General features: G+C 38.1%; 1 protein-coding gene across 1 annotated transcript; it reads left to right on the top strand.

Moving 5' to 3' along the window:
- The first annotated feature begins 23,387 nt into the window (after positions 1 to 23,387).
- LOC122634828 (protein hairy) lies at positions 23,388 to 26,406 on the top strand. The gene is made up of 3 exons (XM_043824170.1): positions 23,388 to 24,080; positions 24,389 to 24,484; positions 24,677 to 26,406. The coding sequence occupies exons 1-3, from the start codon at positions 23,928 to 23,930 to the stop codon at positions 25,550 to 25,552; spliced, it is 1,125 nt and encodes a 374-aa protein (XP_043680105.1). The 5' UTR covers positions 23,388 to 23,927; the 3' UTR covers positions 25,553 to 26,406.
- Positions 26,407 to 27,838: the final 1,432 nt, after the last annotated feature.

Below are 27,838 nucleotides of genomic sequence, written 5' to 3'. Positions count from 1 at the left end.
AATTTACGATTTTAGTCCGAATAGTAAAGAAAAAAAGAAGAAAGAAAGAAAGAAAAAAAAGAGAGCGAAATAGAGAAAAAGATAAAAAGAGCAAAAGAAAGAGGATGACACGCTTTCTCTCTCTCTCTCTCTCTCTCTCTCTCTCTCTCTCTCTCTCTCTCTCTCTCTCTCTCTCTCTTATTCTTACAAAATGTAGTTCGGTTACACAGTGTTACAGTTTAGATGAGAGCTTCTTTGTCGCTCCTATGGTCGTTTTGGTATAATTATTTTTCAGGGGAAGAGGCTAAAAAGAGCGAGAGAAAGAGAGATGGAAAGAGAGCAAGAGAAAGAGAGAAAGAGAAAGAGAGAAAGAGAGAGAGAAAGAAAGAGAGTAACCGAGGGTAGTCGAGAGAATTCTTAGAAAATGCGAGTGCCACGAGGAACCGACCGACTGACTCGCAATTCGGCAACGGTCAACATTTCTTAGAATGACACGCCCATAATTCGACCGCGAACTTTGCCTAGTGTTTTCCTTGTTTCTTTTCTCCTTGTTTTTCAACATTTTTCGTCTAAGAGAATACATTTTTCTGAAGGCAAGAAACTAAAGCCAACAGTAAAAAACGTTCCTACCAATATATCCTGCATCCTAAATAAAAAAGTTATATAAAACTATATAAAAATTGTTGATATTATAGTTAAGAATATTAACAAGTGTTGGAATATAGTTCAAAATATTAACAAAATGATTAAGATGATACGACGACGAAGGCGTTTATGTGAACGACGATGATAAGAGTCAGATATAAAAGAGATGATTCAGAATAAAAAGAATGAAAGATAAAATCGTATCTCTGTGGCTACCTTTAAAATGAAATAGAAAAAGAAGCAATGGAAGGGCAAGTAGTTGGTCCCGCTGAGAAAGGCTGAATTATCCTTTGGAAAAAAAATGTTATCATCCCGAATATTCGAATTACGTAATAATAATACTAATAATAATAATAATAATAATAATAATAATAATAATAATATGAAGGAGAGGAATGAACGCTCTTTCTCTACCTCTTACGACGTTTACGTCTTTGGTGGTCCACACGGGCCACCAAAAATTCATCCGCGTCATGTTAAAGGAGCGAAGAGAAAGAGGGGAATGCGGTAGTTAGGAGAACGAGAGGAAAGTGGAGGGACCAAGTGGAGAAGCGTCCTACGAAACGGAGCTTTTACGATGAAAATTACGATACTTTTATGTTCGCGGCTAACTGAAAGTTAATGCGCCGTCAAATCATCTCCTCTTCGTTCTTCCTTCGTTCCGCTTGCCTCCTACCATCAAAATTTCTCTCACCCCTTCTTCTATTGTTTTTCTTTATATCTGTCCATCTCTTATTTATTTCCATCTTTCTCTCTCTCTCTTTCTCTCTCTCTTTTTCTCTGGTTTCCTTTCATTATCATATTCATTATCATTGGACTATCATGTTTGTAAAAAATTTCGAAATGTGTCTACTCCTTTTATTTATTTTTTTTTTGTATCAAATTATAAGTATTGTAATAATATAGAGATTTTTTAATTAAATAAATCAAATACGTGTGGATAAATTTGTATAGATTTAAACAAAGTTATAATATTTACTCGTTTCATTGTAATGTTATAAAGAACGCGTAAGATTTCGTTCCTCTTTACCTCTTTCGTACTTTTTTTTTTTTACTTCGCAAATGGTGGTACGTAATTTGTACGATGGGCGTTTCCGGCGTATAAAACACGTGAATAAAATGCCGCCGCGTGCCGTGAAACGCTACGATTTTCGGCGTATCCTTTCTCTCTTTTTCTTTCTCTCTGTCTCTCTCTCTCTCTCTCTTATGGCTTTTATTGCCACTATAAACATATCAAAAAATACTTTTGGTTGCAATCCAAGAAAAATTCAAGATCATAAATCGTTCCAGACTTGCTAGAGAATGTATCGATTATGTGAATCGATTAGATAAAGTAATATATCGTCTAAAAAATTTTGCCGAATCGAAAGGAGATCTCCTTAAGTCTTTTTATTCGAATAAGAAAATGCGGTTTTGTTTTTGCACACAGTGAAAGAAAAAAAAAAAAAACGAAAGCGATCAATGAAATTTTACGAAAAAAATATGTTAGCAGTTCAGGTGAAAAGGTTAACCCGTTCATTCCGACCCTAAAGTCAACCATAAGCCTTTCTCTTTTTTTTTCTTTCTTTTTTTTTTTACATTTCTCTGCTGTCAACGCGATCTAACGGAACGTCAGCTTTTCATCATAGATACAAAAAATCTGACTCGTCGGTTTTTCAACTTTACAAACGGTAAAGTCAAGCGGAATTGGAAAAAGAAGTGTGACAAAAAAGAAAGAAGAAAAAAAAGGAGTGAAAGTTCCAATACTTTACGATAATCAATAAAGCGCAACGCCCAATGATAAATGTTTTTCTCTTGGAATTTTCTTGTAAATCTTGTCAAGAATTTTCTCCGTTAATCCTTTCGAAACATCATGGTAAAACAGTAAAGTCAACCTACAGCGTGTAACTAAAGAAAGGATTTCTGAGTTTCGTATTTTTCTATGTAGCTGTTTTTTTCCTCCCTTTTTATCTTCCTTCTTTTTCTCTCTTTCTTTCTTTCTAGTTTATCCTCTTGCTTCGGTAAAGCGAACGACGCTAAGACTCAACCCCTTCTTCTTAAGAAGGCAAACCCTTTCGTGTTCGGCCGTGAAACGTAAAAATTAGAAGGTAGAACCTCAATAAAGCAATATTTTGACTTCCGTGCGTCGTCTCTATCCTTCCTTTTTTTTTTCCTTTCTAAAGGGTTTAAATTCCAACTACGTTTCAACCATCGCTCGTAAAGTCCCATAGACTTTATATTTTTATCGTGTTCACCCCTTTTTCCACGGAGGAAAGAAGAAGAAGAAGAGGAAGAAAAAAAAAAACGCAAATACCGTAATACGTCGACAGCAGCCAACGAGAAACCAACTGTCCACACCCGGTAAACACATAAATCTTTATTTTCCGGTCTCCAGGACTACGCTTAAACGGTAATGTTCGCTGTGGCAGGATGAGAACGAAGTAAAAAAAGAAGAAAAGGATATAGAAAAAAAAGAGTAAAAAAAAAGAATAAAAAAAAAAAAGAGCAAAAAAAAAGAATAGTCAACTACCGTATTTTAACCTAAAAACCAAAATAACCGAGATTTGTCGTGAAGATCGACGAGATTGTCTCCTTCGAAAGGGTCAAAAGTCCATGAAAAATACAGTCTGGGTTTGCTGACCTATTACATTAATTTCGATCATTCATTTATCTGCGAATTATCAGCGAATCATACTGATAAGCCATTAATAACAACTTTCGTCTTAGAAAACTGTTATAAATATTCATGGAGGTCTGGATATTTCTTTCTTAAGAAAGTCAAAGTTGATAAGCTATCTAATTGTAAGTCTCTAAAGAAACTAAAGAGAACGTAAATATCCAAATAGAGTTTCGAACAATTAACGACCGTGACTTATCTTCTAACCGGAAAGTTTAGTTTTTCTCGACATAAATCACGAAAGAGAGATAGAAAAAGAAAGAGATAGAGGGAGAGAGAATAATATAGAATCGTTTCGTAATAACAAATCGATCGTTTTGTAGAGAATCCCTTTTCTTGAAGTTTACGAGGGCCTTCGTTGTCGTTCATCGTGTCGTCGATTTTTAATCGTAAATTTGGGAAGGCCACACAAGCCTTGTTAGAGACCACACGCATCGTTGCTCTCGTACCAAGAAATTACACATTTATAGGTATTTCGTGTAATCTTCTTACACGTGCTAACAAGAGAGAAACAGAAAGAATCGGAATAACATAAGAAATCGATTTTCGAATCGACCAATGTCAAATGAACGATCACGAATCGTCGATTTCATTTGTTACGATCAGAGAAAGTTGAATTTCTTGGCAAACTTCGTATTCGATTGGGAGCTCCTTTACACGAAGAAAAATAAACGTTTAATTCGCCTTTAATTAACGCTAACACCCGACTCGTTGTTTTTTTCTTTTTCCTCGCGATTCAACTGGAATTTATTTCATTGGGGAGAAACTACTCAAGAATTTGTCTGCAATTTCAATAAGAAAAAAAGAGAGAGGAAACGAGAAAAAAATGAGGGAAAAAAATATCATTATATTATATGCGAGATAATGAAAGATCGACACTATATATATATATATGCACACATACACACATATATGTAATACTGGAATTTAAGCTTCCAATTAACGTCACTGTATCTTAAGATTTTATTTTTTTCAAGATCGAATCGTAAGATCGAATGCGATGTACATAAGTACTTACGTATAACTACAGTTTAACGACTGAGCAAAATAAAACGAAGTTTGCTTGATAAAATCTTGAATAAACGCGTCATTTTTTTTTTTTTTTATATATAAAAACGTAGGAAAATCTGTGAATTCTCGAAAACAAAACGATCTTTCATTATTATCACTCTTTTTCTCTCTCTTTTTCTTTTGCTCTTTCTTTCCTATACTTACAGAGACGTACAAAAGAGGTGGTCCTCGTTGAAGAACAAATACCAAGAACTCTGCATCGTTAATGACAGTCAACTACGGAGTGAAAGAAAAAAGAAGAAAAAAAATGAAGATGAGAGAGAGAGAGAGAGAGAGAGAGAGAGAAAGAGAGAGAGATGGATTCAAAGGCCGTCGGAGAGTTTCTCGTCTCGACGACTTCTTCTTCTTCTTCTTCTTCTTCTTCTTCTTCTTCTTCTTCTTCTTTTCACGTCTTCTGACTCCTACACGCTTATTCACGCGTATATTCACACGAATACTCAGAGACAGACACACACACGTACTCGTACAAATATATATACGAACACACACATTTATACATAGGGACGTACAGAAAGGAGCACATTGAGAAAGGAGTGGGGAGAATCCACGAGAATTCTCACGTCTGCTTGACCTCCGACCCGTCGAATCGTCGCGTGGGCAGTCACTCGTTAAAGCTAATACGAGCTCGCGACACACAAACACAAACGCACACACATACATTTCTGTCTTCTCTTAATATCTTTCACTTTCTTCTATCTTCGTCTTTCTTATCTCAAATCATTTTCTCTTTATCTATCCCTCTCTCTCTCTCTCTCTCTCTCTTTTTTTTTGTTCACGCACGATCTACGCGTTCTCCAGCACGATTTAAAAGAAGAAAAGGAATGACTTTGCGAGATGAGAGAGAGAGAGAGAGAGAGAGAGAGAGAGAGGGAGAAAAAGAGAGAAAAATAGAGAGAGGGAGAGAGAGAGAGAGAAAGAGAGAAGGACTTTGGCAGACTCTTCTCGAGGATGGCGCGAAGGGAATTGTTTCTGCCTTCGTGACTCGACGTAAAGGCGCGTTGTCACGGCTGTCGCTTTCTAGAGAGGAATATTAAATTAGTATCGAGCACGTCGAACGATCCTACCCGTCGCGTACCACGCCTGTGTGTCTCTCTATCATCTTTTAAGATCTCTCCTTCTCGTAGGTACATACTTGCCACGTGTGTTGGTGGTCTTAGAAGTTCACCAAAGTCTGTTTCGAAGATACTTTTCCTATATCCTTCTGTTTACAAACCGATTAAATGATTCCGATAACATATGTCACTGACTAAGATAGTTATACTATCTATAATATAACAAAGATTTTTCGTACTTAAAAAAGAATGAAGAACCGTATTCAACTTTATTGTTCTAATGGTTGTAAAGCAAGTGTCAACGAGTTATCGTCACTTGAAAACTTTTTACAGCAATCGAATACAAACTATAGAAAATAATTAGTTATTTGTTGATTCGTTAAATATTATTCTGCTCAAAAAAATGTGGTACGTAACTATCGTTTAATAGTAAATTGTTAACGAACTACATTCGCAACCTCGATGATTAAGAGGGAAGGTGATAGTGGTGAAAAACGAGAGAGAAAGAGACAGAGAGAGAGAGAGAGAGAGAGAGAGACAGATGAGTGAGTAGTAGAAAGGCGAACAGCCGACGAAAGGGAACCGTCTACGAGGGCAATTAAAAGCAAACGACTGGAGTTTATTTTGAGCCTGCTCCAATTAGAGTGGGCGCCCCGTGGATAAACGGAACGACTCATTGCCATACACCGGAACACATCTCGTGACTCACGTGTCGAGCTTTTACTCCTTCCTCTTCTTTCATTTTCTCCTTTTCTCCATCTTCTCTTCTTCCTTACCCCCTCCACCACCCTTCCTCCCATTCTCCTGGTTGGCCTCGCATGACCAACCCGGTGTGTCTTTCTCCGTGTCTGACGTCACGTGGATGGCGTCATCGTCGTCATCCTTACCGCTCGATTCCCACACTCGATGACCTTACTAACCCTTCTTTCGAGCTTGGCCCTTACTCGGAACCATGTCGAAGCTTTGCGTCGTGTGCCTCGTGCAGTTGACCGCGACAGGGTCGAGATGATGATCTTTCGACGATTATTTCAATGTGTATGCGTTTGTGTGTGTAATCTCGTAGGAACATCATCTTTCTTTTTCTTTTTCTCTGCTTCTCTCTCTATCTCTATCTCTATCTTTCTGTTCATTTCTTCTTTGACTCTTTTTTAGCACGTACCTACACATATCGTCAGATAAAAACACAAATCCTTTCGTTTGGGTACACGAAACTTTTGTTAGATCTTTGAATATCTTTGCAAGACTTATGCGATTGTTGCATCTTTTTTTCTTTCTTCTCTTGTTACGCTTTTTTTGCGAAATTAAGTAATTAAATAATCCATAAGATAGTTGTTTGTTTCTTTTTGCTCTAATTCTTCGGAATAAAGATCGTTCGATATTATTAAATTTGTTTCTATTGCTCAAGGTATTCTAAACGCTGTAATATTCGTATATCATGATCATCACTATTGAAAGAAACTTTAAAATACATTCGCAAATTTGGATAAATTATAGTACATCAAGAAATATCCCTTGAGGGGTTGAGGGAAGTATAAAGTATCTCTTCTTGAAGATGCTCGTACGATATGGAAAGTATGTTAAGTTGTAGGAACGTCCAACTTCCTCCGAGTTTTCCCATTTCACGCTTTTCATGGAGTTCTTCGCACGGTAAAGTATATGTATGTATCGCGCGGCCTCCAGCTCGCTAACTCATAAATATCAATTATACACTTCGCAAGACTTTCCTTCTTTTTCTTTTTCTTTCTTTCTCTCTCTCTCTCTCTCTCTCTTTCTTTCTCGTAACATTAGCATAATTCGCAAGTGCGGAAAGAGGAAAGAATTTTGTGGTGGCAGGCCACCCAGTAGCAACAGAAAGCGGCGTTGGCAGAAAGACGAGCTTGCACACCTTCCCTTCAGCTAAAAGTGAGGAAGAAGAGGATCCTTTTTTTTCATACACTGTTCCTCCCCTCTCCTCTCTCTCTCTTTCTCTCTCTCTCTCTCTCTCTCTCTCTCTCTCTCTTCACCTGCAAGTCTTGCCTTTTTCCTTGGTTTCGCACTCATCCAAGGGCGGCGATCGTTAAAAACGCTTAAACTGGAAGATTACACGATTTAAGGATGCAAATTGCGGTGTCACCACGTGTACGTACGCGATGTATGACCCGTCACTGGACCCTCCCTTAATCTGCATAATCGTTTCGTTAACCGACACGCTGCACAGGCATCTCTACGTTCTTTCGGTCCTCCTATCTTTCTCCTTCTTTCTCTCTCTCCTTTCGTTCTTCTTTCTTCAAACTAAAAAAACCATGGTTAGTTGGTCTCGCATCGACGCGAAACAGGTGTCGAAGAGATCGATTTCAGTGGGCAAAGTATGTGTTTCCTTTTAACGACTTCTCGTGCATCGAATCCGAGAGAAATTTTTTCGAAGAACTTTGGGTTGGTTGTCGTCGACGGACATGATTGAAACTCATGAAAATGTAAATAATTTTTCTTTTTTTCTTCTCATTCTCTTGACCGCACCTCCGACCATTTTACGTTTACTATAAGGCTTGCCAATATTTCAAATTTATTTGTACAAATTGTATGTTTATATGTATATATATACATATATAAATCTCTCATAAATATAATCAGAACATCTTAAAAGTGACATTCGTTTACCGAACAAACCATATCGAATGTCAACGTATTTTCCGATTTATCATTTAAAAGTCAAGTAATTAACGATTCTCTCTCACCCCATTTAAATAAATATTTGCACGAGGGAATAAACAGGACAAACGAGCCGGAGTAGGATCGAGTGGGAAAAAAATAGACAAGAGATGGAGTTAACAGGGGGGGAAAGGAGAAAAAGATATGGAAGAAAGAAAAGGATACGAAAAGAAAGGAGAAGGGAGAGTTGAATAAAAAAGAGAAAAGAAAAACAAGAAGAAAAAGGTACATCTCTCGGCGACCCTTTTTTTCTCTAAGAGAATTACCATATTATTTCTATTAGACAGCTCGCTACCCACAATTAACGCGGACGTATCAGAAAATTAACGAACCGCGACCACGAGAGGGACAGATGAAAAAGGGGGAAGGAAGATAGATAGAATTAAATAAAAAGAGAGAGAGAAAGAGTGAAAGAGAAAAGAATAATATAGAAGAAGAAAAGAGAAGAAAAGAAAAGATAAGGGGTTAAGAGGAAAGGACGAAATTCGAGGTTACCCTGTGTCTCTTTTTTTCTCTATTTCTTTCCTTCTCCGTTCGTTCGTTCGTTCGTTTGTTCGTTCAAAGCGAAGAAAACCTGTTCGCCAGCGCACAACACCGGGGGATGAGATCGAGTCCCGTCCCCTCAGGGGGTGGACTGGGGGAAAGGGAGGAGGGAATCTCGGACAAAATGACGGGAGAGTTCTTAGGAAAAAGTTTTTTGCAAGTCTCCGCGACGCTTCCGCTAATTAATGCGCGGCACCATCGACGAAGGACGGACGGAAGGGCTCGTGCTAAGGCCGCCGTGGATAATTGGAATTATGTGAAAAGGTCTCCTCTCTCTTTCTCTCTCTCTCTCTCTCTCTCTCTCTCTCTCTCTCTCTCTCTCTCTTTCGCACTTTCTCTTCATACAAGATAGCTCGCGAGAGATGAAAAAAAGGGTCACGTGACGCATGTAATCGACTATCTTCTCCCCGAGATCTCTCATCTTTGTCGTCGCTGTAAGAGGCGACGTAATTGAATTCACGGATACGTCGGCTCTTTTTTTTCGTATTCTTCTTTCTTCATCTTTTTCTTTCTTTCTTTCTTTCTTTCTTTCTTTCTTTTTTTCTTTTTTTGTTTCATATTTTTCTTTTCCTCTTTTTTTATTTATTTCGTTAAGAATAAATTCGCACGACGGGCGAGCGACGACCCGATTTTGCTGTTGATTACTCGAGCAACGCTGGAATAATCTCACGTTACTTATTATTCTTTGTTCCTAGTGACAAAGAGAGAGAGAGAGAGAGAGATAAAGAATATATGCGCTCAGGTTATTCCAGTATCTCATTAACGCATTATATAGAAGCTACTGAGTTCTCTCTGTGTTTATATTTTCATCGGTTAACTATGAGACAAAGAAAACTTCTGCTTTTGCTTTTAGTTTTGATCTTCTGAAAGCCAAGGCAAATTTCAAAAGCATAATATTATCTTAGTTATATGGGGCAAGTTAGTTTTTTTTCATGTACACGTTGTTCTTTTTTTTGTTATTAACGTTGTTATACGCACATACACACACACACACACACATATGTATATATAACATTAGAGATTTAAAAAATTTTTCTTCGTATTTTATATTAGGTATTTAAAAAACGAATGATTATCGTCAAGAGATTATCTCTATCGGAATAGTTCGATCAAAACAAAAAATGGAGATGTTAATATTCGTAGAAAAAAAGGAAGAAAAAAAATGGAAAATAAAAGAAAGAGGGGAGAAATAAGAAGATTATTTAAACGAAAACGCTTAAAGAATTCAAGAATAAAATACGTTCCCGGAGCATCACGAAGAAGCGAGAACAACGAGCGTGGCAACGGTTAGCATAATCGATCAATTCCCATTCCTCGATCCAAACCATGACCGAATCGAGACACACCTGTAAAGAGAGTCACGGATACAGTGCCGTTTTCACCGTGGGCCGACCTTCTAGCAGATAAATTCCACGCTTCCGGCATTCTCTAAAGAGTCACGGCGATAAAATTTCCATAAAACGTATCGTCGATTTCGCGTCTGTACCATATAATATATCGTATGTACCTACATTTGTATGTACGTACGTATGTATGTATTCGTTTGCGTGTCTCAACTCTTAATTTTTTCTTTCTCGTTTTACATCGAATCTTTCTTCTTTCTTTTCTTCTATAAACCAACCAACCAACCAACCAACCAACCAACCAACCAACTTTTCAGAAACTTTTACTTTACTTAAAGTAGAGCAACTCTCGGAACTTGTTATTTCTTACAAAAATTCAATGAATGTGTTAGCTCCTTTCATTATCATATGCGATACAAATGCTTGTCAATGGCTCCTTATCTCTCTTTTCCCGTGTGTATTTAAAAATGTTAATATTTCAATCGGAGATCATTCAGATCGCAAGTTATTAAAAAAAGTAAAATGACTGCCAAATACGAAAATATTTTGCTCCAATCGATTCCAGTGAGAGTTCGATTGAGTCGTACAAACTCGGAGACTCGTCGAAATCGATTTGTGAAAGAGTTTACAAAGAAATATCAATGAGACGACATCCTCGAATACACACACGCGCACACAAACATATATATATTCCGAAAATATTACTAAAGAGGATTCTGATCCCGGTCGTGAGAGACGGGTGGAAAAAAAAATGTACACCTTCCCTTTCATTCTCGACTACAAATCCGACTTCACTCTCTTTCTCTCTTTTTATTATTTTCTAAAGAACACGTTGTGCTACCGGCAAACTACGGCCAAGAAAGAGGAGTAGAGTGGAGAGGAGAGGAGAGGGGGAGGACGCTTTAGGAAGAGGTCTGAATAAAATGATTATGATAAGACCTCGATTAATTTGAAGCTGGTGGAACTCCAGTAGTCAACGTACGAGCCCTGGTAAGCCATACACAGACACTGTGAATAGACTTTACGACTACTGCCAGGAATATTCTCAGCTAAAGGAAGAAGGATCCTTTTTCTCCCTATTTCATCCCTCCCCCTCCACTTTAGAATGATGCTGAGAATCAGAGAAGAGAATCCTTGAGTCGTGAGCGAGCGCGAGCAACGGAATCAACGGTCATTAATATTGTCGGATTAAACAGCGAACGTGCATTAATCTAACCCTCCCTCTCCCTAAGACGAAATCCTATTTCACGTCTCGAGCCTTCGAGGGGTTCTTGTTTCGGAATGTCCCTTTCATTAGAGGCTCGTTCGTGATCGAGAAAACGATTTAAAAAAAAATAGAAACAGAGAGAGAGAGGGAGAGAATGCTGATAGGATTGTTTGCATTCGACTGTGAATAGATCTATTCGTTTCGAAGTTAATCGAATTTCGAAACCGACGAATCGAGATTCGAAATCGGAGAATCAATACGTTTTGTTTATCAGGTCGAGTAGTACGAGATTGATCAGCGATACTATGTTTTATAAATGTTATTCAAAGACAATATTTTTTCAACAATTTTATAAATAAATATATATATGTGTGTAAAATTTATTTTTTATTAAAATGTTGAACGAGCGAATAAAATACGAAAAAATATAACAAGGGAAAGTTTAGTAAAATTACAAAAGTTTTTATCTTAATAAAATTAGCACCGACGGAACCATAACTAAACCGTAGTAACTGAATTGATAAATTAAAGAGAAATCGTTCGAAGGAAATAGTAAGAGCACGAAAAGTAGGCGTGTACGTCAAAGAAAAGATTTACCTACCTAAGGGAAAACTTTTTTTTCTACCTGAACGAATGAATGGACGACGACCGACGTAATATACTTTAGTGTCCCCTCATTTTACCTTCCATTTTCTTTAAATCCCTCCCTCCCATGCAATAAAATTAATTTTGTAAATAGTTTATTGTACGACCGTTACTTTACAGCAGAATGTGCGAATTAACTTTATTGTTTGAGCCAAGAACCCTCATGGCATTCAGTGGTTCTCCATGTTTTCTTCTTACTTTTTCCCACTATAACCGACTGTATCTCGCGTCACGCAACTACCCGCATTCGTTTATATTATACATACATACATACTACCTCCATGTTCCATGAGTTCTGTTTCCCTCGAGATACACGCTTATTGAACCGGAAAAAAATAGATTAATTAAGTCTACCGATGAAACTTCGATCGTCTCTTATAAACTTTTCCACTGTTATTTTCCACATTCTCACGCTAAGATAAAGATTAAAATTACAATGTAAATAATACAATTATCTTTTCGACGTTTCGTTAAAATTTATCTAATATTCCACATATTTTCTTAACACCAAAGACAATTTGTCTTTTGATATGAAAAAAAAAAATAAAAAAATAAAAAAATAAAAAACAAATACAGTAACCCCATAAAGAAATGAATATTGACTTCTTTAAAGAATTAAAAAATTAGTAAATAATTCTATGCTCTTTGAAATGAATACTGTTTTGAAAATTTTTTTTTCAGAATTCTCCTATATTACTTCGATCGTCAAGAATGTTCCCATAATAATTCTGTGGTTATCGAGCGTTTATTAATCATTATTTATGATTTCGCTTTTTAAACGATAAGAATAAAATATATTTCACTTCTTAAAAATTTCTCTGAATGAAATTCAATTTCGCGAGAGCTCAAATTTCATCTTGCAAATGTTCTTATCCTCGAAACAACTTTCGCGATTATCCATGAAAATCTGATACAGCAGGAGGTATAGTCGTATACGTCATAGAAAGCAGCTCGTTCGTTATGTATAAGTTCTCGCATATTAATGTTACATGGATGTTTATATAAAAAGAAAAGGAACAAGAAGAAGAAGAAAAAGAAAAAGAAAAAGAGAAAAAGAAAGGAAGAAGGAGACAATTTGTAGGCGTGGGTGGAAATTATCGACTCTCCTTTCTCCCACCCTTCTTATTTTGAGTTTATAGGCCAACAATCATTTTCTCCCTCTCTCTCTTCCTATTCTTGATGCAGTTGAGACAACAGGATGCAGTATGACATTTCGATGCCTTTTTTTTCAACAACGATTCCATTCTAATATCCTCTTATCGAAGAATTACACAGAAACGATCTGACGGTAAGTGTCAGTTCAGAGAGTTTATGATTTTGATTAGATACAGTCTCCGTAGAACTTTATTTGATTAAATAAAAAGGAGAGAGAACGCGAACGATGGCGATGAATAATCATTTATACATAATATATTGGTTATTCTTCAAAAAAAAATTATTAGCTATAATTTATTAATATTGATAATATCCATCTTGTCACGAAGGGATTAATAATTCAACAGAAAGAAATTATTCCCTTATCTATCATCGTTTCTTCTTCTTTTTCTTACTTCGAGCATATATTGTATAATCGTCTGTCGAGATATTTGATAAAAAAAAAAAAAAGGAAAAAGACAAAGAAGAAGAAGAAGAAGAAGAATATCTAACGATGGAAGATAGGAGAGTTATGTTCTCGAAAGAAAATTAAAGGCGACTAGTTTTGATGAAGAAGAAAGGGAAAGAAAAGGAAAGAAAAAAAAAGATCGAGGGGATCGAATCCAAAGGAGATATCGAAAAAGTTGTCGAAAAGATCTCGTTCGATTTTCGAGATACGTAAGTCGAGCTTGGCTCGACGTCGACTCGTATATCTGCTATGAAATCGGCATCGGTACGAGGGTTCGAACTCGTCTTCCTTTCGCGTGCTCGCACGGCTGCGCGTGCCGAAAAAGAGGGCAACCCGATCTGAAGCAAACGAAGTGCAAATTGAGAAGGGTGAAGGGAGAAAGAAAGAGAGAGAGAGAGAGAAAGATAAAGAGAAAGGGAGAGAAAACGAGAGAGAAACCTACAAGAGGAAAAATTTTTCTCCAGCGAATAAGCAAACTCGTTCGGACGTGTGCCGCAACGCGATACTGCTGCGGCATCGCGTCCAGTTTGCGTTCACCGCGGCCACGATTTTTTCTTTCATCCCTTTTCTTCCATTTTTCATACGTACGTTCTTCTCCCTTTTCAAAGGATTGAAGAAACATTGTATGTCCTTGATAAGAATTAATTGCATTTTCCTTCTCTTTCTCTTTCTCTTTCTCTTTCTCTTTCTGTCTCTCTCTTTTTTTCTCTTTTTTCCTTCTTTAATAATTCATTCTGATCGAGTATCTAATTATAGATCGTAGATGATCTAATATTTGTTCCAAGATCTCTATCGTTTGCTACTGGATAAAAACTTGCCCGAAAGTAAATTATATTTCAAGATCAAGATCAATGATCGAACGAATTGATCGACTGGAATTATACGGACGATGAGAAAAATATATTGTGAATGTTTTGATTCGATTAAATGAAAAAAAGAAAAAAGAAGAAAGGAGTTCGAATTTTAAAGTAGTTCCGATCAGCTGCCTGAAACCTTTCTTTCCTACCTTTCCAAACGTTTTACCGAACATTTTTAGTGACACGCGCCAACGCGTGGCTATCCTTTCGTCCGATAGAGAATAAAAAAAGGGTATACTTGCAATAACTCTTTTCGAAAGGTTTACCACAAAAAAAAAGATAGGAAGGGGAAGAGGAAAAAAGAAAGAGGTAGATTTAAGGAGAAGAGTTTAGCGACAAGGAGTAAAACGCTGATCACCAATAAAAGGGTTTACGGAAGCATCGATTACAAGGTCTTCAATCCTTTTTAACGTTTTCCATCAGCTGACTAAAGTTTTTTGGTTTTTCAGTAAAGGGTGAACGTTCATAACCCTTTTACGACTACGGTAAGCATACTCTCTATCTCACTCGTACTCGTGAAGTTTCTCTCGAATCTCTTTTTTTCGTCGTAAAAAAGAAAAAAGAAAAAGGAAAGGAAAAAAAGAAGTGAAAGTTTAAGAATAGTTATTTCAGCAACATTGAGTTTGTCGCTCATGTTTACGATCAGTAAAAACGTTTAGAAAAAATAGTTAAAAAACACACCGTGGACAATCGTTTTATCTATTTTTACGGTTTTTTTTTCTTTTTCTTCTCTTACCCCATTGCAATCTTTACTCTTTACGAGAGATTTTCTCATTTTTTATGTAACCCCCTTCTTTCCACCCTTTTACAATCCTTAGAAAAACGTCTCTTGACCCTTCTTCTTCCTATCTTCTTCCTTTTCTCGTCTCCGCTGGTTTTGGCTTACCTTGAGTGAATACTTTTTTATGACTTTATTACACTTCTACCATCGAGCTTGCTATACCTTTCACCAACCCCTTGAAACACGGAAGGCTTGTTTCCTATCCTTGGCTGGACTCTAACTTCTCTCTCGCTGATAGAAAAAGAAAAAGGAAAAAAAAAAGAAAAAATACAGATAGTCCGAAAAACTTCGTGGTTCTTCGAAATATACTTCAAAGTACGCTCTTTTAGAAACATATCTTCGAGAAAAAGTTGTTGCTTTTTTCGTCAATGAATTTGTCGATGTTGTTCCTTAAAAGTTCATCAAAGTTTCTTTATTTCTTTCTGTTTATTTTATTTTATTTTATTGTTTTTTTTTCTATATTATAATTTTATTATAATTATCATCTCGAAAAACGGCGTTTATAATATTAAATATAGTAAACTTTGTCTCTCTCTCTCTCTCTCTCTCTCTCTCTCTCTTTCTCTCTTTATCTTTCTTCTTCTTCCATTAGTGTATTGGTTCAAGTTAAGAATTTTCTAAAGTGTAAAGAAGTGACCTTACTTCAAGAAAGATTTTAATAAGAAATTAACTGACGTGAACGTGAGGACGGAAGGATTTGTCACAAACTCGGCTCGAAAGGCTGGTTCTTGTCGAAACGTCATAAAAGCTATGGACAGAGAATCCAATCTATCAAATTTATGACCAACGTTTCGAAAACTCTCCTTTCGCAAAGGCTTAAGAATACTTGCCAAGGCTACAGAACTGCGTTTTACGATTTAACCCTAATTAAAGAGGTAAGCCTTCGAACTTAACCGACCATCGGTCGTCTTCCCTCTTAGTTTCGACCAAGCAATAGTTTGCAAACATCAATAGTGTCGAGTTTCTCAAAATGGTTAATGTTAAGAAAGGGCTGCTCTCTCTCTCTCATTCTCTCTCTCTCTCGCTCTCTCGTTCTCTTGTTTCCTTACAAATGTTCGTGTTCCATGCTATACGCAAATGGTCATATTTCTTATAATATAGGTATTTACTTTCTTATTTCTATTTGTCGAAACTGTATCGAGTTCGAATAAGCATATATATATATAACATACTTTTTAAGATATTCCAAATAATTTTTAATGGACGTTAACATATACACATATGTACATATATATATTTTTTATATGTTATTACATAATTAAATATATGTCTGCGCGTGTATGTGTATGTGTTATTACATAATTTTCGTATTGATCTTAGTTTGAAATCTGCATTAAAAATTCATTCTATATTAGGTAAATTTCATTAATATATTATAATACTGTTATTATCGTCGTTCAAGTTTTCTTTTATGCATTCTTTGGTCGTAGAGTATATCTTTTGTCGGTACCTCAATTATTGCTAATAATTATTTCTTTGAACAAGCAAAGTACTGTGGCCTCTGGCACCCCGTTCGTTCTCTAATCTAGGTATGACCATTACCCCAAATAACAACCCTTTGACCAAGATCCCTTCGAGAAAGGGTAACGATTATCGAGGTTACTATAAATCCTTTCCACGAAGAAATGGATTTTCAGGTCAACCAAGTGGCCTCTGAATGACCCCTTTTCTTGAATCCTGACGACACGAATTCACAATACGCTTGGAATTTAATCGATCTTACGTTCGATTATTTAGGATCCCTATCGTTTCCATTGGTCACATACCTGATAAAATTCCTTCTGTCAGGGAAAACCAATGACTTATCTCGGAGAATAAATTTTCCGTTATACATTCCTGTAATATTTCTATATATAAAAGAAAGAAAAAAAAAAGAAACGAAAAGAAAAAGAAAACTCATAAAATTACTCTCGCGTGATCAGTATTTTTCTTCGATTTACATTTGGAATTGACTTATGGTATCAATAAATCGTAACTAATTTTTACAACAAACGTTGGGGCACTTGAAAGAAAAACAAAAGGAAAAAACAGTTATATTTTTCGAAATAACAAAACAACCCTTTTTTTTACGTCAAAAAGATCCAAACCTTTTGATTCGGTTAGAAATCCTTTTTTAAAGCCATTTCGATGGGATTAAAATTTTTTACACATCCGTCGCAAACGAAATATCGATGGAACCCACTTTTTTTCAATCCTTTTTTGCTTCCACGAGCGTCTCTCGATAGGCATTTATTGGCCCACGGTTGCTACCCCGATGTTCGAGCTTTTTGCAAGGCACGACGAAAAAACTCGACGACACGTTTACGAGCGGTCTGCCTGTTCGTCGGAAGGTGATTTTTTTTTCCACTTCTTTTTTTTCCGAAGGATTTATTTTTCAGTACGAAAGCATGCTCCGTGCGATGTTGAAAAATACGAGCTTGTCTCGTTACGTGGTACACTGACTGCCTTGCTAACTAAACGATGGGAAATAATTTTATATTTTTGTATCTTTTGAGTTTCGTTGCGTTCATTATTTTGTATATTTTTTGTTTCTCCTATCTTTTCTTTCTCTTTCGTAATAACTTACGATGATATTCAAGCAAAGGATTTTGCGCAATCATTTCAAGTAACGTAACAAATTAAACTGTAATCCTGTGCTGGCTCTAAGCAATAAAAAAAGAAATGAATTTCCAAGGCCAAAACAGTCGCGTGCTCGATTGGTCTAAAAGCACCACTCTAAATTACGAAATACCATTCTCCAATCTTGTTCTCTCTCTCTCTCTCTCTCTCTCTCTCTCTCGCTCTCTGTCTTGCAAGAACCGTTTGAAATTTGGTTCGTCGGAAATTGCACGTGCCATTCAGATTTTATCGGCTGATTCGACCCCCTTCCGATTGGTCGCCTCGAGCGAGTCATGAATTTCGCACGCACCACCAGCCGTCGTATTCGTTCGCTTCGACAAACGAATGCGAACGTAGTCCGTCTTCTACTTGTTCTCCGCTTCTCATCTGACCTGACTGACAGCCTAACAATTTGCCGCCATTATCGGTTAAGCAAATAATGCCGAAAGCGGTGACTCACGATTCGTATACATCGACTGTTAGCTTGTTTTATTGTAAACCATTCTTCTTACTCCCCTATTCTACGTAAATAACTTTCCAAAGTTATCCCTTTCTAAACATAAATCCGACGAGAATAATTATTTTCGTCCTTGACTGGTCAGAATGTTTTCTTCTTCTCTTCCTAATTCTACCATAATAACGTAACGAGTGAAACATTGTACGTTTTAGCAACGTAGACTAATATCAACTATCTTCTCGCACGTATCTCCTGTTATTAGGTCTCACGAAATATATTCCATAGCAAATATTTGTGCAGTCGTAAAAGAAATAAAATAAAATGATAAAGAAGTAAAGAACTTCTTTTGGCTTTGAGTGGAATGATCACGACGATTTAAATTTTCAAAAGAATTTTTCATTCCTAAATTCGTTTTAACCGACCAATCTCTATAGTATCGTAGAATATTAGGCTAGTAAGTTTTACCAAATGAAAGATCGATTATCTAGATACGTACATGCATACAAAACACACACACATATATCGACACATATATCGCTCATGTAAGACAATGTCGCAGCTGGCTTCTTCTTCAACGTTCTTTACCAACTTAGCCCGAGGTAGAACTTGGTTGCAACGAGAACGCATTACGTCTACAATTATGGTGTTTCTCCTTCGAACGAGATGACGAGCAGGAATATGATAACAGAGGGTTGTGCAAATCGCGGAAGAGAAATAAAGAGAACATACATAATGCTTGCGTATTCTTGCGAAATCAGATTATTGCTCCGTACCTACCGAAATCTTTCATTTTTCGACGTACCTTGTAATAAAGGGTAGAAAGAGAGAAGAAAGAAGGAATGAAAGAAGCAGACTCTCTGCTCGATCTGATATTTCAGGAAGGGAATATTAATGTCCGCATGGACCTCAGGCAAAGGTAAAGCAAGGTTCGCGAGGTTCTACAACGCCCTGTGCCGCCCTTTATATGCCCACCAGCCGCGACCTACGTAATACCCCGGCACCCCATAAAGCTAATGAGTCACGGGAAGTTCCATGGGTTCTTTCGACTGGCAACAGGTGTTGGTGCTCACTTTCAGAGGCTATAGTCACTTTAACTATTCCTTTTTGTTTGCCACTTTGCTCGCTAGACGTCGTATGAAACTTGATCTATTCTACACTGGCAAAGTGGCTGATGAAATTGATGGAAAAGGACGAAGGTTATAATATGTTCAGGTTTTAATGATATTATCTTTTTCTTCCTTTTCTTTTTACTTTATTTTTTTATTCTTGTAAAAAATATGGAATAGCTCAAATCTGAAATCTCTGTCATTGAAACGCTTCTATCTCCAAAATTTCATTCGAAAATCAAGGAACAACTTTTAACAAGAAATCGTATCTTAAAGATTGCGTTGTCCGTGAAACCAAACGATTTGCAATTCTAAGGAGAGGGAAAAAAGGAAAGAAGAAGAAGAAAAACATATGTATAAAGGTGAAAGGTCGGGATTAGCGTTGCTAACATGAGACCTGTGGAACAAAGTATCACGATGCTTATCCAAGGAACGTCTAGACGAGCTTGTGAGTCATAGAAATATGCGCGTGAAGGCTGTCGAGTGTTTGCTGCAAAGGATCTCAGATAAGAAAGAGAGGTGATCGTTTAATTTCCAACATACTGAAATCGAGATTACAGATATAACGCTTCTACGTGTTTCTTTACGCGAGTAAATAATGATAAAATGAAATACAAAGCCAATGGAATGTTTTCTCTGAACTCGGATACACAGAAACTCGTATCGAAACACGTATCATCTTGACGAATGCAAAAGATATTTCATAGTTACATGACACTTTTGCAGGAATATAGTTGAAGATAACGCGAAGATGCTGGTTCCTGGTCCAGCGAAAAAACCTACGGCATCTCCCGAGAGATGGAAGCACGATCTCTATGGTCCTTCGTTTGTACTACGCTTCCTTCCTGACCCTGATCTAGCTGCGCAGGTACACGTTCGATGTGATCAAATCTGTGCGAACTTCAGCTTTATTGTTATATATTTACTCCAACAATTCATCTAATTTTATAACAAAGTAAATCGAACAGAAATAATTACAGCGACAGACAATTGCAATAAAAATTATATACAAGAAATATCTATCTTCTCGGATAAACTTATTGTTCGTCAAAATAAAAAGTTAACACATCGAAGATCATCTTGGAAAAAAGCGTGGCACCATCGTTATCAATACTCTTCGAGATAACAAGAATAACTTCAACATACAAGAATAATATCGATTGCTCGGGTTAATGTATTATTCGTCATGCAAAAAAAAAAAAAAAGAGAGAAAAAGGAAAAGAAAGAAAAAGCTTGAAATAAAAGTAGTACAAAGATCATTTGGAATTGTGCGTCATCGATTATGTATGAAATAAATTCATCAGGAGAGGAAACGAAAAAAAAAAAATAAGAAACAAAAAAAGAACAAGACGGAATATCGAAACGAGTGAATTCCCCTTCCAATCGAAAGCAAGAAAGAGAACTCGTTTCGTTGTGACCGTTTCTCGCACGCGGCCCACGCGCCACACGATGCGGCCGCACCGCTCGAACGTTTCGAGCGGAATGACGATCTCACCCCCACCACCCACGCATGCGACGCGCGCGGCACGCTCGTCCTCGAGTAGCGTTTAATGGTGGGGGTGAGCGCGCGCCAATGAACTTACGTCCGTCGTACGCCGCATCGAATCTCGTGTACGCGATTGGCTCTTCCAATATTCTATCTCTCTCTGTCTTTCTCATTCTTTCTCTCTCTTACGCGTTAAACGCGTCGTGCGTCCTATCGTTCTATCTCTCTCGTTCTTACTACCTGGCACCCTTCCGTATCCCTTCCAAGCGTTAATCCTTCTCTTCCTGCGCCCTTTTCTCTCCCCACTCAAACCTTTCCATCTCCCCACTCTCCTCGCCACGCTTCTCTCTACCTTTCAATTATTTCCTTTTTCTCCCCCGTTCGGATCATCCAAGACATACCTAGTCGCACCTATCGCGCGTTTCTACGAACGTACGTACTTCTACGAACTACCCCTCTTTTCTTTTCTTCTCTTCTTTTTTTCTTTTTTTTTTTTTTTTTTTTTTTATTTAACCTACCCCTTTGCAAAAATCCTTACTGCCGTATTTATACATATACATTCGCGACATACGTATTCCATTTAAGATTATCGATGGATTTTTTTCTTGAAATCTTTTGGTTTTTTTCGTTTAATCCTAATATCAGATAAATTACATCTTATTGTATATAGATATTTGACATATTAATGCTCCTTATATAGGAGTAAACACAAACGTTTATTACGATAGCGATGATCTTTGAATTGGTGTTTTCGAAAAATGACTGACGTCGAGATATTAAAGTCGCGAAAGAAAGCAAATAGTTTCCCGATTAAGAGATCCGTCCTCTCGCAGACGTTGGATGTCACGTACGCTTTTCGTAAGACACACCGACTGGAATGAAATTGCAACGATGATAACGACATTATTATCTTCCAATGAGAGAGATGCAATGTATGTACATATGTGTATTTTATTTTATACGTGTAAGTAATACTCTAGCTTGAAATTTTGCGATGATGGAATAAATGACGTGTACTCCTCAAAGCATCCTGTTACTATAAACAAATGTTATACTTCCCCCTTTAGCTTCTTCACGGAGATGATTTTGCCGTCATTCCTTTTAATTGTAAGCAACGCTGAAAAGTCCCAAGAAAAAAATTGAATATACGTCTGGAGTTCACACATGTACGTACGTAGTACATATTCTTGAGATAAACGGTATGACGCGCGTTAATCAGTCGCAAAGATAAAGAGCAATTCGATTGGTGAGAAAGAGATGGTCAGAGAGAGAGAGAGAGAAAGAGAGACAGAGAGAGAGAGACAGAAGAAGTAGCCGCAGGCACGTGCCAGAGTGCGCGCGCGCGCGCGTGTGCGTCAGTTCAAGCGGTGGCACTCGGCTATTTTCGAAGAACGTGATATAAGACCCGATGACGTTGTTGGTAGACGCCGACGTACATATGTGGCTGACGTTATGCGTGGTCGCTCGCTTTGAAATTACTATTGCCACTTCGATCGATCGAGTACGTCTAATACATGTATAATATATATATATATATACACACATATTATATGCATTTATATATATGTATATATATATATATATATAAATACGTATGCGCAAATGATCAAGCCATCCGGTTTTAATGACCTTTTGATACACAGCTAGATATATAGCCAGTTACGTAAAACGAAGGTTGCACCTATTGTTCTTTCCCTAAGATCCGAAAAACCTAATCAATATTTATTTATTTATGTGCTCTTTTTTTGTAAATAAAAAGAGGTACATATATATTGTTAGCTGATCACATTGCGCAATCTTCGAGTATAATATTTCTTTCTTGTATTCGTTGAGTCTTTTAAATATTAGATTGGTTAATATCTACTGTCGGAATTTTTTTATAATTTACATTAATATGAAATATCGAAAACCAACTTAAGGTTTAGGTTAAAATTTCTCTCTTCTCCGAGAAACTTCAAGTTTTTCCGTAAAAGACCAAGAGAGATGATCCTACAGTTTTCTCGAACAAAACGAGTATTCCACGAAGGTACAAAAACACCACCTCACCTTGGTACCTGTCAAACAAAAAAAAAAAGAGAAGGAAAAAAGAGGAAAGGAAAGGCGAGAGAAAAGAAACAAAAAGAAAAAGAAAGAAAACGACGAGACAAGATCAAAAGATCACAGTAGAAAATTACAAAGAACATAGTTCACGATAAGAGTTTTTAATCTACGACGAAGATTCTCTTCTTTGCTTCTCTCTCTCTCTCTCTCTCTCTCTCTCTCTCTCTGTCTACTTCGATAAAAAGACGTCCGTTCGAAGATCAGAGGGGCGCGTGCGCGCGCGCGCACTATCCCCACTTGAAAAATTTCGCTGGAAAGGCTCTCGCCGGACTCGTGAAGGGGCCCGCCGGGGGTCCGTAGACCGCGACCGTCACGTCGCCGCGAAGAGAAGAGAAGAGAAGAGAAGAGAAGAGAAGAGAAGAGAAGAGAAGAGAAGAAAAGAAGGAGAGGAGAGAGGGGAATGGGGGAGAGTGGGGAACAGCCTCAAAGGCGACCGTCCGACCGACGGAATTTCAGGAGGGGCAGGGGTATGGCTAAAGAGGGTGTGCGGGGAGAGAAAGGGTCCAGGTTAAACCGTCACGCGCAATCCCCACTACTTCGAATTCTACCCCTACTACCCGCACTCGACGGGAACGAGCGCTACGTCGGCCGGCACGCTCCAACGTTGAACACGACAGAAGACTCTCGTTCTTCCTCGAGTAGTAGTCAGTCGAGCTCTGACAATCGCTTCGAGCAGTCAGAGACTACTACTACTACTACTGTGCGTTGAACTGCCACGAGAAATAGAAGTTTCAAGAGAAAGATAGAGACAGACCTAGTGGACAAGAAGACGATCTTTCAATTTTTTCTCAATTTTGTCTGTTAAGAGGCAGAGAGAGAGAGAGAGAGAGAGAGAGAGGGTGAGAGGGAGAGAGAGGAGCAGAGAGAAATCAGAGAGAGATCAGAGAGAGAGAGAGAGAGAGAGACAAGATCAGATCAAGCAAACTCCTGCAGACTTTTTCTATTTCTACATCTTCGATATTCGTGATCACAGTGTTAGAAGAGACTCATCTCATCTTTACGTTTTAAATACACTTGGATTAAACAGTGCAGTGTGCTTCTCCGATTCTTCGAATCGAGCCTATTTTCCTTCCTTTTCAACACTCCGTTGAAATTCTGTGATAAGTCGAGATGGTGACCGGAGTGGGTGCTACGATGCCGACCGGCGGCGTCACCGTGGGCGCCACGCCGCCCACGCAACACGTACCTCAGGAAGCCGGACAACCACCCGCGCAAACTGCCACGACTACGACTACTACGAGAAGATCCGGAGAAAATCGACGGGTCAGTGTTCTTTTTTCGTCTTGAAAAAAAAGAAACAAAAAAATAAATTAAAAAAAAATCTATATCGCGTCGAACGAGATTAATTAATTCGCCTAAGTGCAACTCGACGAATTCTATCAGCTCAGATATTTTTTATTTTTGTTCTTGCAAAAGTTTTCATACTCTTCCAAATTTTCTTCTATTCTATACTTCCTCGAATCATCCGTGGAAAACTTGCAAAACGGAAAGATAATCTTTCCCATCTCTCCTAAACCCGCACTCCGTGTACCGAATGCCCTGTCTGACCTGCTGTTTCATTTCTGTTACAGAGCAATAAACCGATTATGGAGAAAAGACGCCGTGCCCGCATCAATAACTGTCTAAACGACCTGAAGACCCTTATTCTCGATGCCATGAAAAAAGACGTGAGTAATTGTACTTTTTCATTGCTTCTGATTCGTTAAAATTATCAAAATTTGTCGAAGAATTCGGAAGTTATCGTTTAATTTTGTTATCTGTTTTTTTTTTCTTTTGTTTTTTTAAACTCTGAAAAAACGCGATTCGATTCGAACTGACCGAACCGTCGGTTAACCGTTCTCTGTTCTTTTTTGTTACAGCCAGCAAGACATTCGAAATTAGAAAAGGCGGACATCCTTGAGATGACGGTGAAACATCTGGAAACGTTACAACGTCAACAGGTAGCCTTAGCCGCAGCGACGGATCCAAACGTTTTGAACAAATTCCGTGCAGGCTTTACGGAGTGTGCCGGCGAAGTTGGCAGGTTTCCCGGATTGGACGCATCGGTAAAGAGACGTCTAATGGCCCACTTGGCGTCATGCCTAGGGCCAGTGGAAACAAGTAACAATCCTGGTCAAACGACGACGACGACGAGTACAACGACGACGGCTAATCAACAGCCGGTTCAACCTGCACCACCGACTACTCAATTGCAAGTGCATATTCTGCCGCAAGTAGATACAACGCCGAGAATTCAGGTGCAACAATCTAATGGGATTTTCTTTACCAATGCGAACGGCACGGGTTTGCAATTGGTTCCAACGAGACTACCGAACGGTGATATCGCGTTGGTTTTACCCGCCGGTGCTAAGGCAACACCAGTGACGTCACCATCATCCTCACCAGCACCTAGTTCGCCTTTACCTACTCTCATACCGATTCCACAAAGAACGGCCAGCACCGCATCAGCTTCCTCGTCGTCCTCTTCCTCCGTCGGCTCGACCTCAACCTCGGCAGCAAGCCCAGTCGCTTTCGAAGCACCTCCAGCAGCTTTCCGCGAACAACAACCACCTACCAACGTCTACGTAACCGGCAATAGTCACCGGGATGTCGCTACCTCTCCCGCTAATGGTTATACCAGCGATCCAGAGTTCGATCCTCGTGTCTATAGTCCGCCTCTTCAAAAACCACTTGCTCTCGTGATGAGAAAAAGCGTCATGCCCGAGCTCGAAGACAAACCATGGAGGCCGTGGTAAAGTGCCGATCAGTGACGAACTTTTGTGCTATTTCGTTTGACTTTTCTCGACGAACGGACATGTTCCTTGCGCTTGCGCACGCTTATCTTTCTTTTCTTATTCCCCGTACGTGAGTTCTTGTTGATCAATCGTACGTGGACATTGAGTCGAATGTCGATGAATTTTGCGCGAGTGCGTGTGATAAACTGTCGAACAAACAAGGCGGTGCCTTATCTAGTGCCTTACGAGTAATACACGTACCACGTTAATGTGTCCTATCGAATTCGTTGATACGAATCAATAGGCGCAGAAAAAAAATGATTAATTTTCGTTTCGCGATGAGTTTAGAGAATTCTTAAGTCTTTTTTATTTTGTTTTTTTCTTTTCGTGTACATACCTTTTAGAAATAGAATCGTATTTTTAAGTGCCTTACACAGCAAGATCACCGAAGTCTTCCATTCTGTTTAATTACGTTTTTTCTCCTATTTCCCCTTTACTTATTTTTCTTCTACTTATTCCTCATCTTCTTTTTCTCTCTCTATTTTCTTCTTCTCCTTCTTTTTTTTCCTTTATTAAATTATACATAACTCTAGCGTTATTGGCACCTAATCGAGGAGATACGGTGCCAATCGACAACCACGACTCTGTAGATTTATTATGTGAAAACTAAAAATGATCGTGATAATATGTAGTACGATCGAGCCGGATAAAGAACTGCGATTGTATGTGTGCGTGTGTACGATCCTATTTATATTTGTATTTAAGTGCAAAGATGTTGAATTTATAATTATCTTCTATTTGTCAAAATAGAGAAAAAGCTGACGCTTATTATTGCAAGAGTATCAAATAAATATTGATCTCTTTCGTAAACATTACGATTGTCTTCTTTCTTGATATTAATCCTAAATAAATCTCTATATCCTTTCCTATTCCTCGAGTAAAAAAAAAGAAAATAATCAAATGCATTTGATCGAACAATTTTTTATCGTTCGATAGAAATAGTCGATCGATCTTATACATGATAAAATTATACTCTGATAACGATACTATCGATTCTGAAGGAGACTCGACGAGAGTCTTGCGTCCTACTCGCTGCACGTCGAGATCAAACTGACCAAGGTTGAAGAAACTTTTTCTACCAAAGCACTGCTGCCACCTTACGGCAGATTTTGATGTTTCTGCAAGGTCCGAAAGCCGTGTTGGGACAGGAGTCCCAAAATCTCTTCTCCCTCCTGTCTCTCACCACTTGTTGCGTTGGATCAAGGGCCAGTACGTTTAGAACCTGCTGCCTTCTGGTGGAGCTTCTTCGAACATCGTGGGCCCTTCATTGGGCCGGTCATTCCCTTCAAGGGAACTAATTCTTAACTCTTATGATAAAAATGTGCGATGTGTCGAAGATATGAAATTTTTAAATAGCAACAATTATTTTAGATCGAACGAACTGTTATTTTACGCAGCTAGAGAAGAAAAGATAATGATAATGTTTAACCGATGACTATCGACTCCTTGATCGTATCTTTCCAGAACACATTTCTAACACCGATCACGTATGGCAATTATTATCGGCGTGTTAAACCTTTACCATCCAACAGCCATTAGTAATTTTCCAATAAAACGTCAACGTTGCTTGACTCAGATAAGACTTTCCACAAGCGGCTTAACAAAATATTAGTTATAGCTATCTCTCTCTCTCTCTCTCTCTCGATATTTTCCAATTCATTTTCCAGCTAAGGCAATGAAACATTTAGTTCTTCGAAAGCGTTGGGAATAGAAATAAGAAAGAAAAAAAAAAGAAAGAACGGAAAGCTTTTGAGTCACGTTCATGCAAAGAAGAAGTCGATATACATAAATGCTTATGATAATGATTTCGAGCAGATGGCGAATAGCGAATCTCAAAGTGGTAAACTCCATAATCGACCGTTTCAACGTAGTCTTTGCAAAAATCGACGAGACTCTCATTACCATAACGTTCTACTCATTCTCCGTCTGTCTCTCACTCTTTCTCTCTTTCTCTCTCTCTCTCTCTCTGTCTCTGTCTCTGTCTCTCTCATTCTCTTACAAGCAATAGTAACTCATCTTGATTCTATCTCCGTTGAGCTCTCAGCAATTTGTGACCTGGACGAAGACGAGGCTACCGTGCCAGGCGCAAAACATACGAATGACAAATTGCGTGGCACCTTCCGTTTCTTCGACGAAGTTCTCATCATCTATCGTCGTCAGCGATCGTAGCTACTCCTCCCACGTTTGCCAAGGCAAACGAGGGTCAAGGATGAAATATGCGAGTTCTGATAGCTACGAGAAATTCCT

This window comes from Vespula pensylvanica, chromosome 16 (assembly GCF_014466175.1).
Source record: "Vespula pensylvanica isolate Volc-1 chromosome 16, ASM1446617v1, whole genome shotgun sequence".
In the NCBI taxonomy this organism is placed as follows: Eukaryota; Metazoa; Arthropoda; class Insecta; order Hymenoptera; family Vespidae; genus Vespula; species Vespula pensylvanica.
The sequence above is the reverse complement of the archived record's forward strand: the minus strand, read 5'-3'. Positions and strand labels throughout refer to the sequence as shown.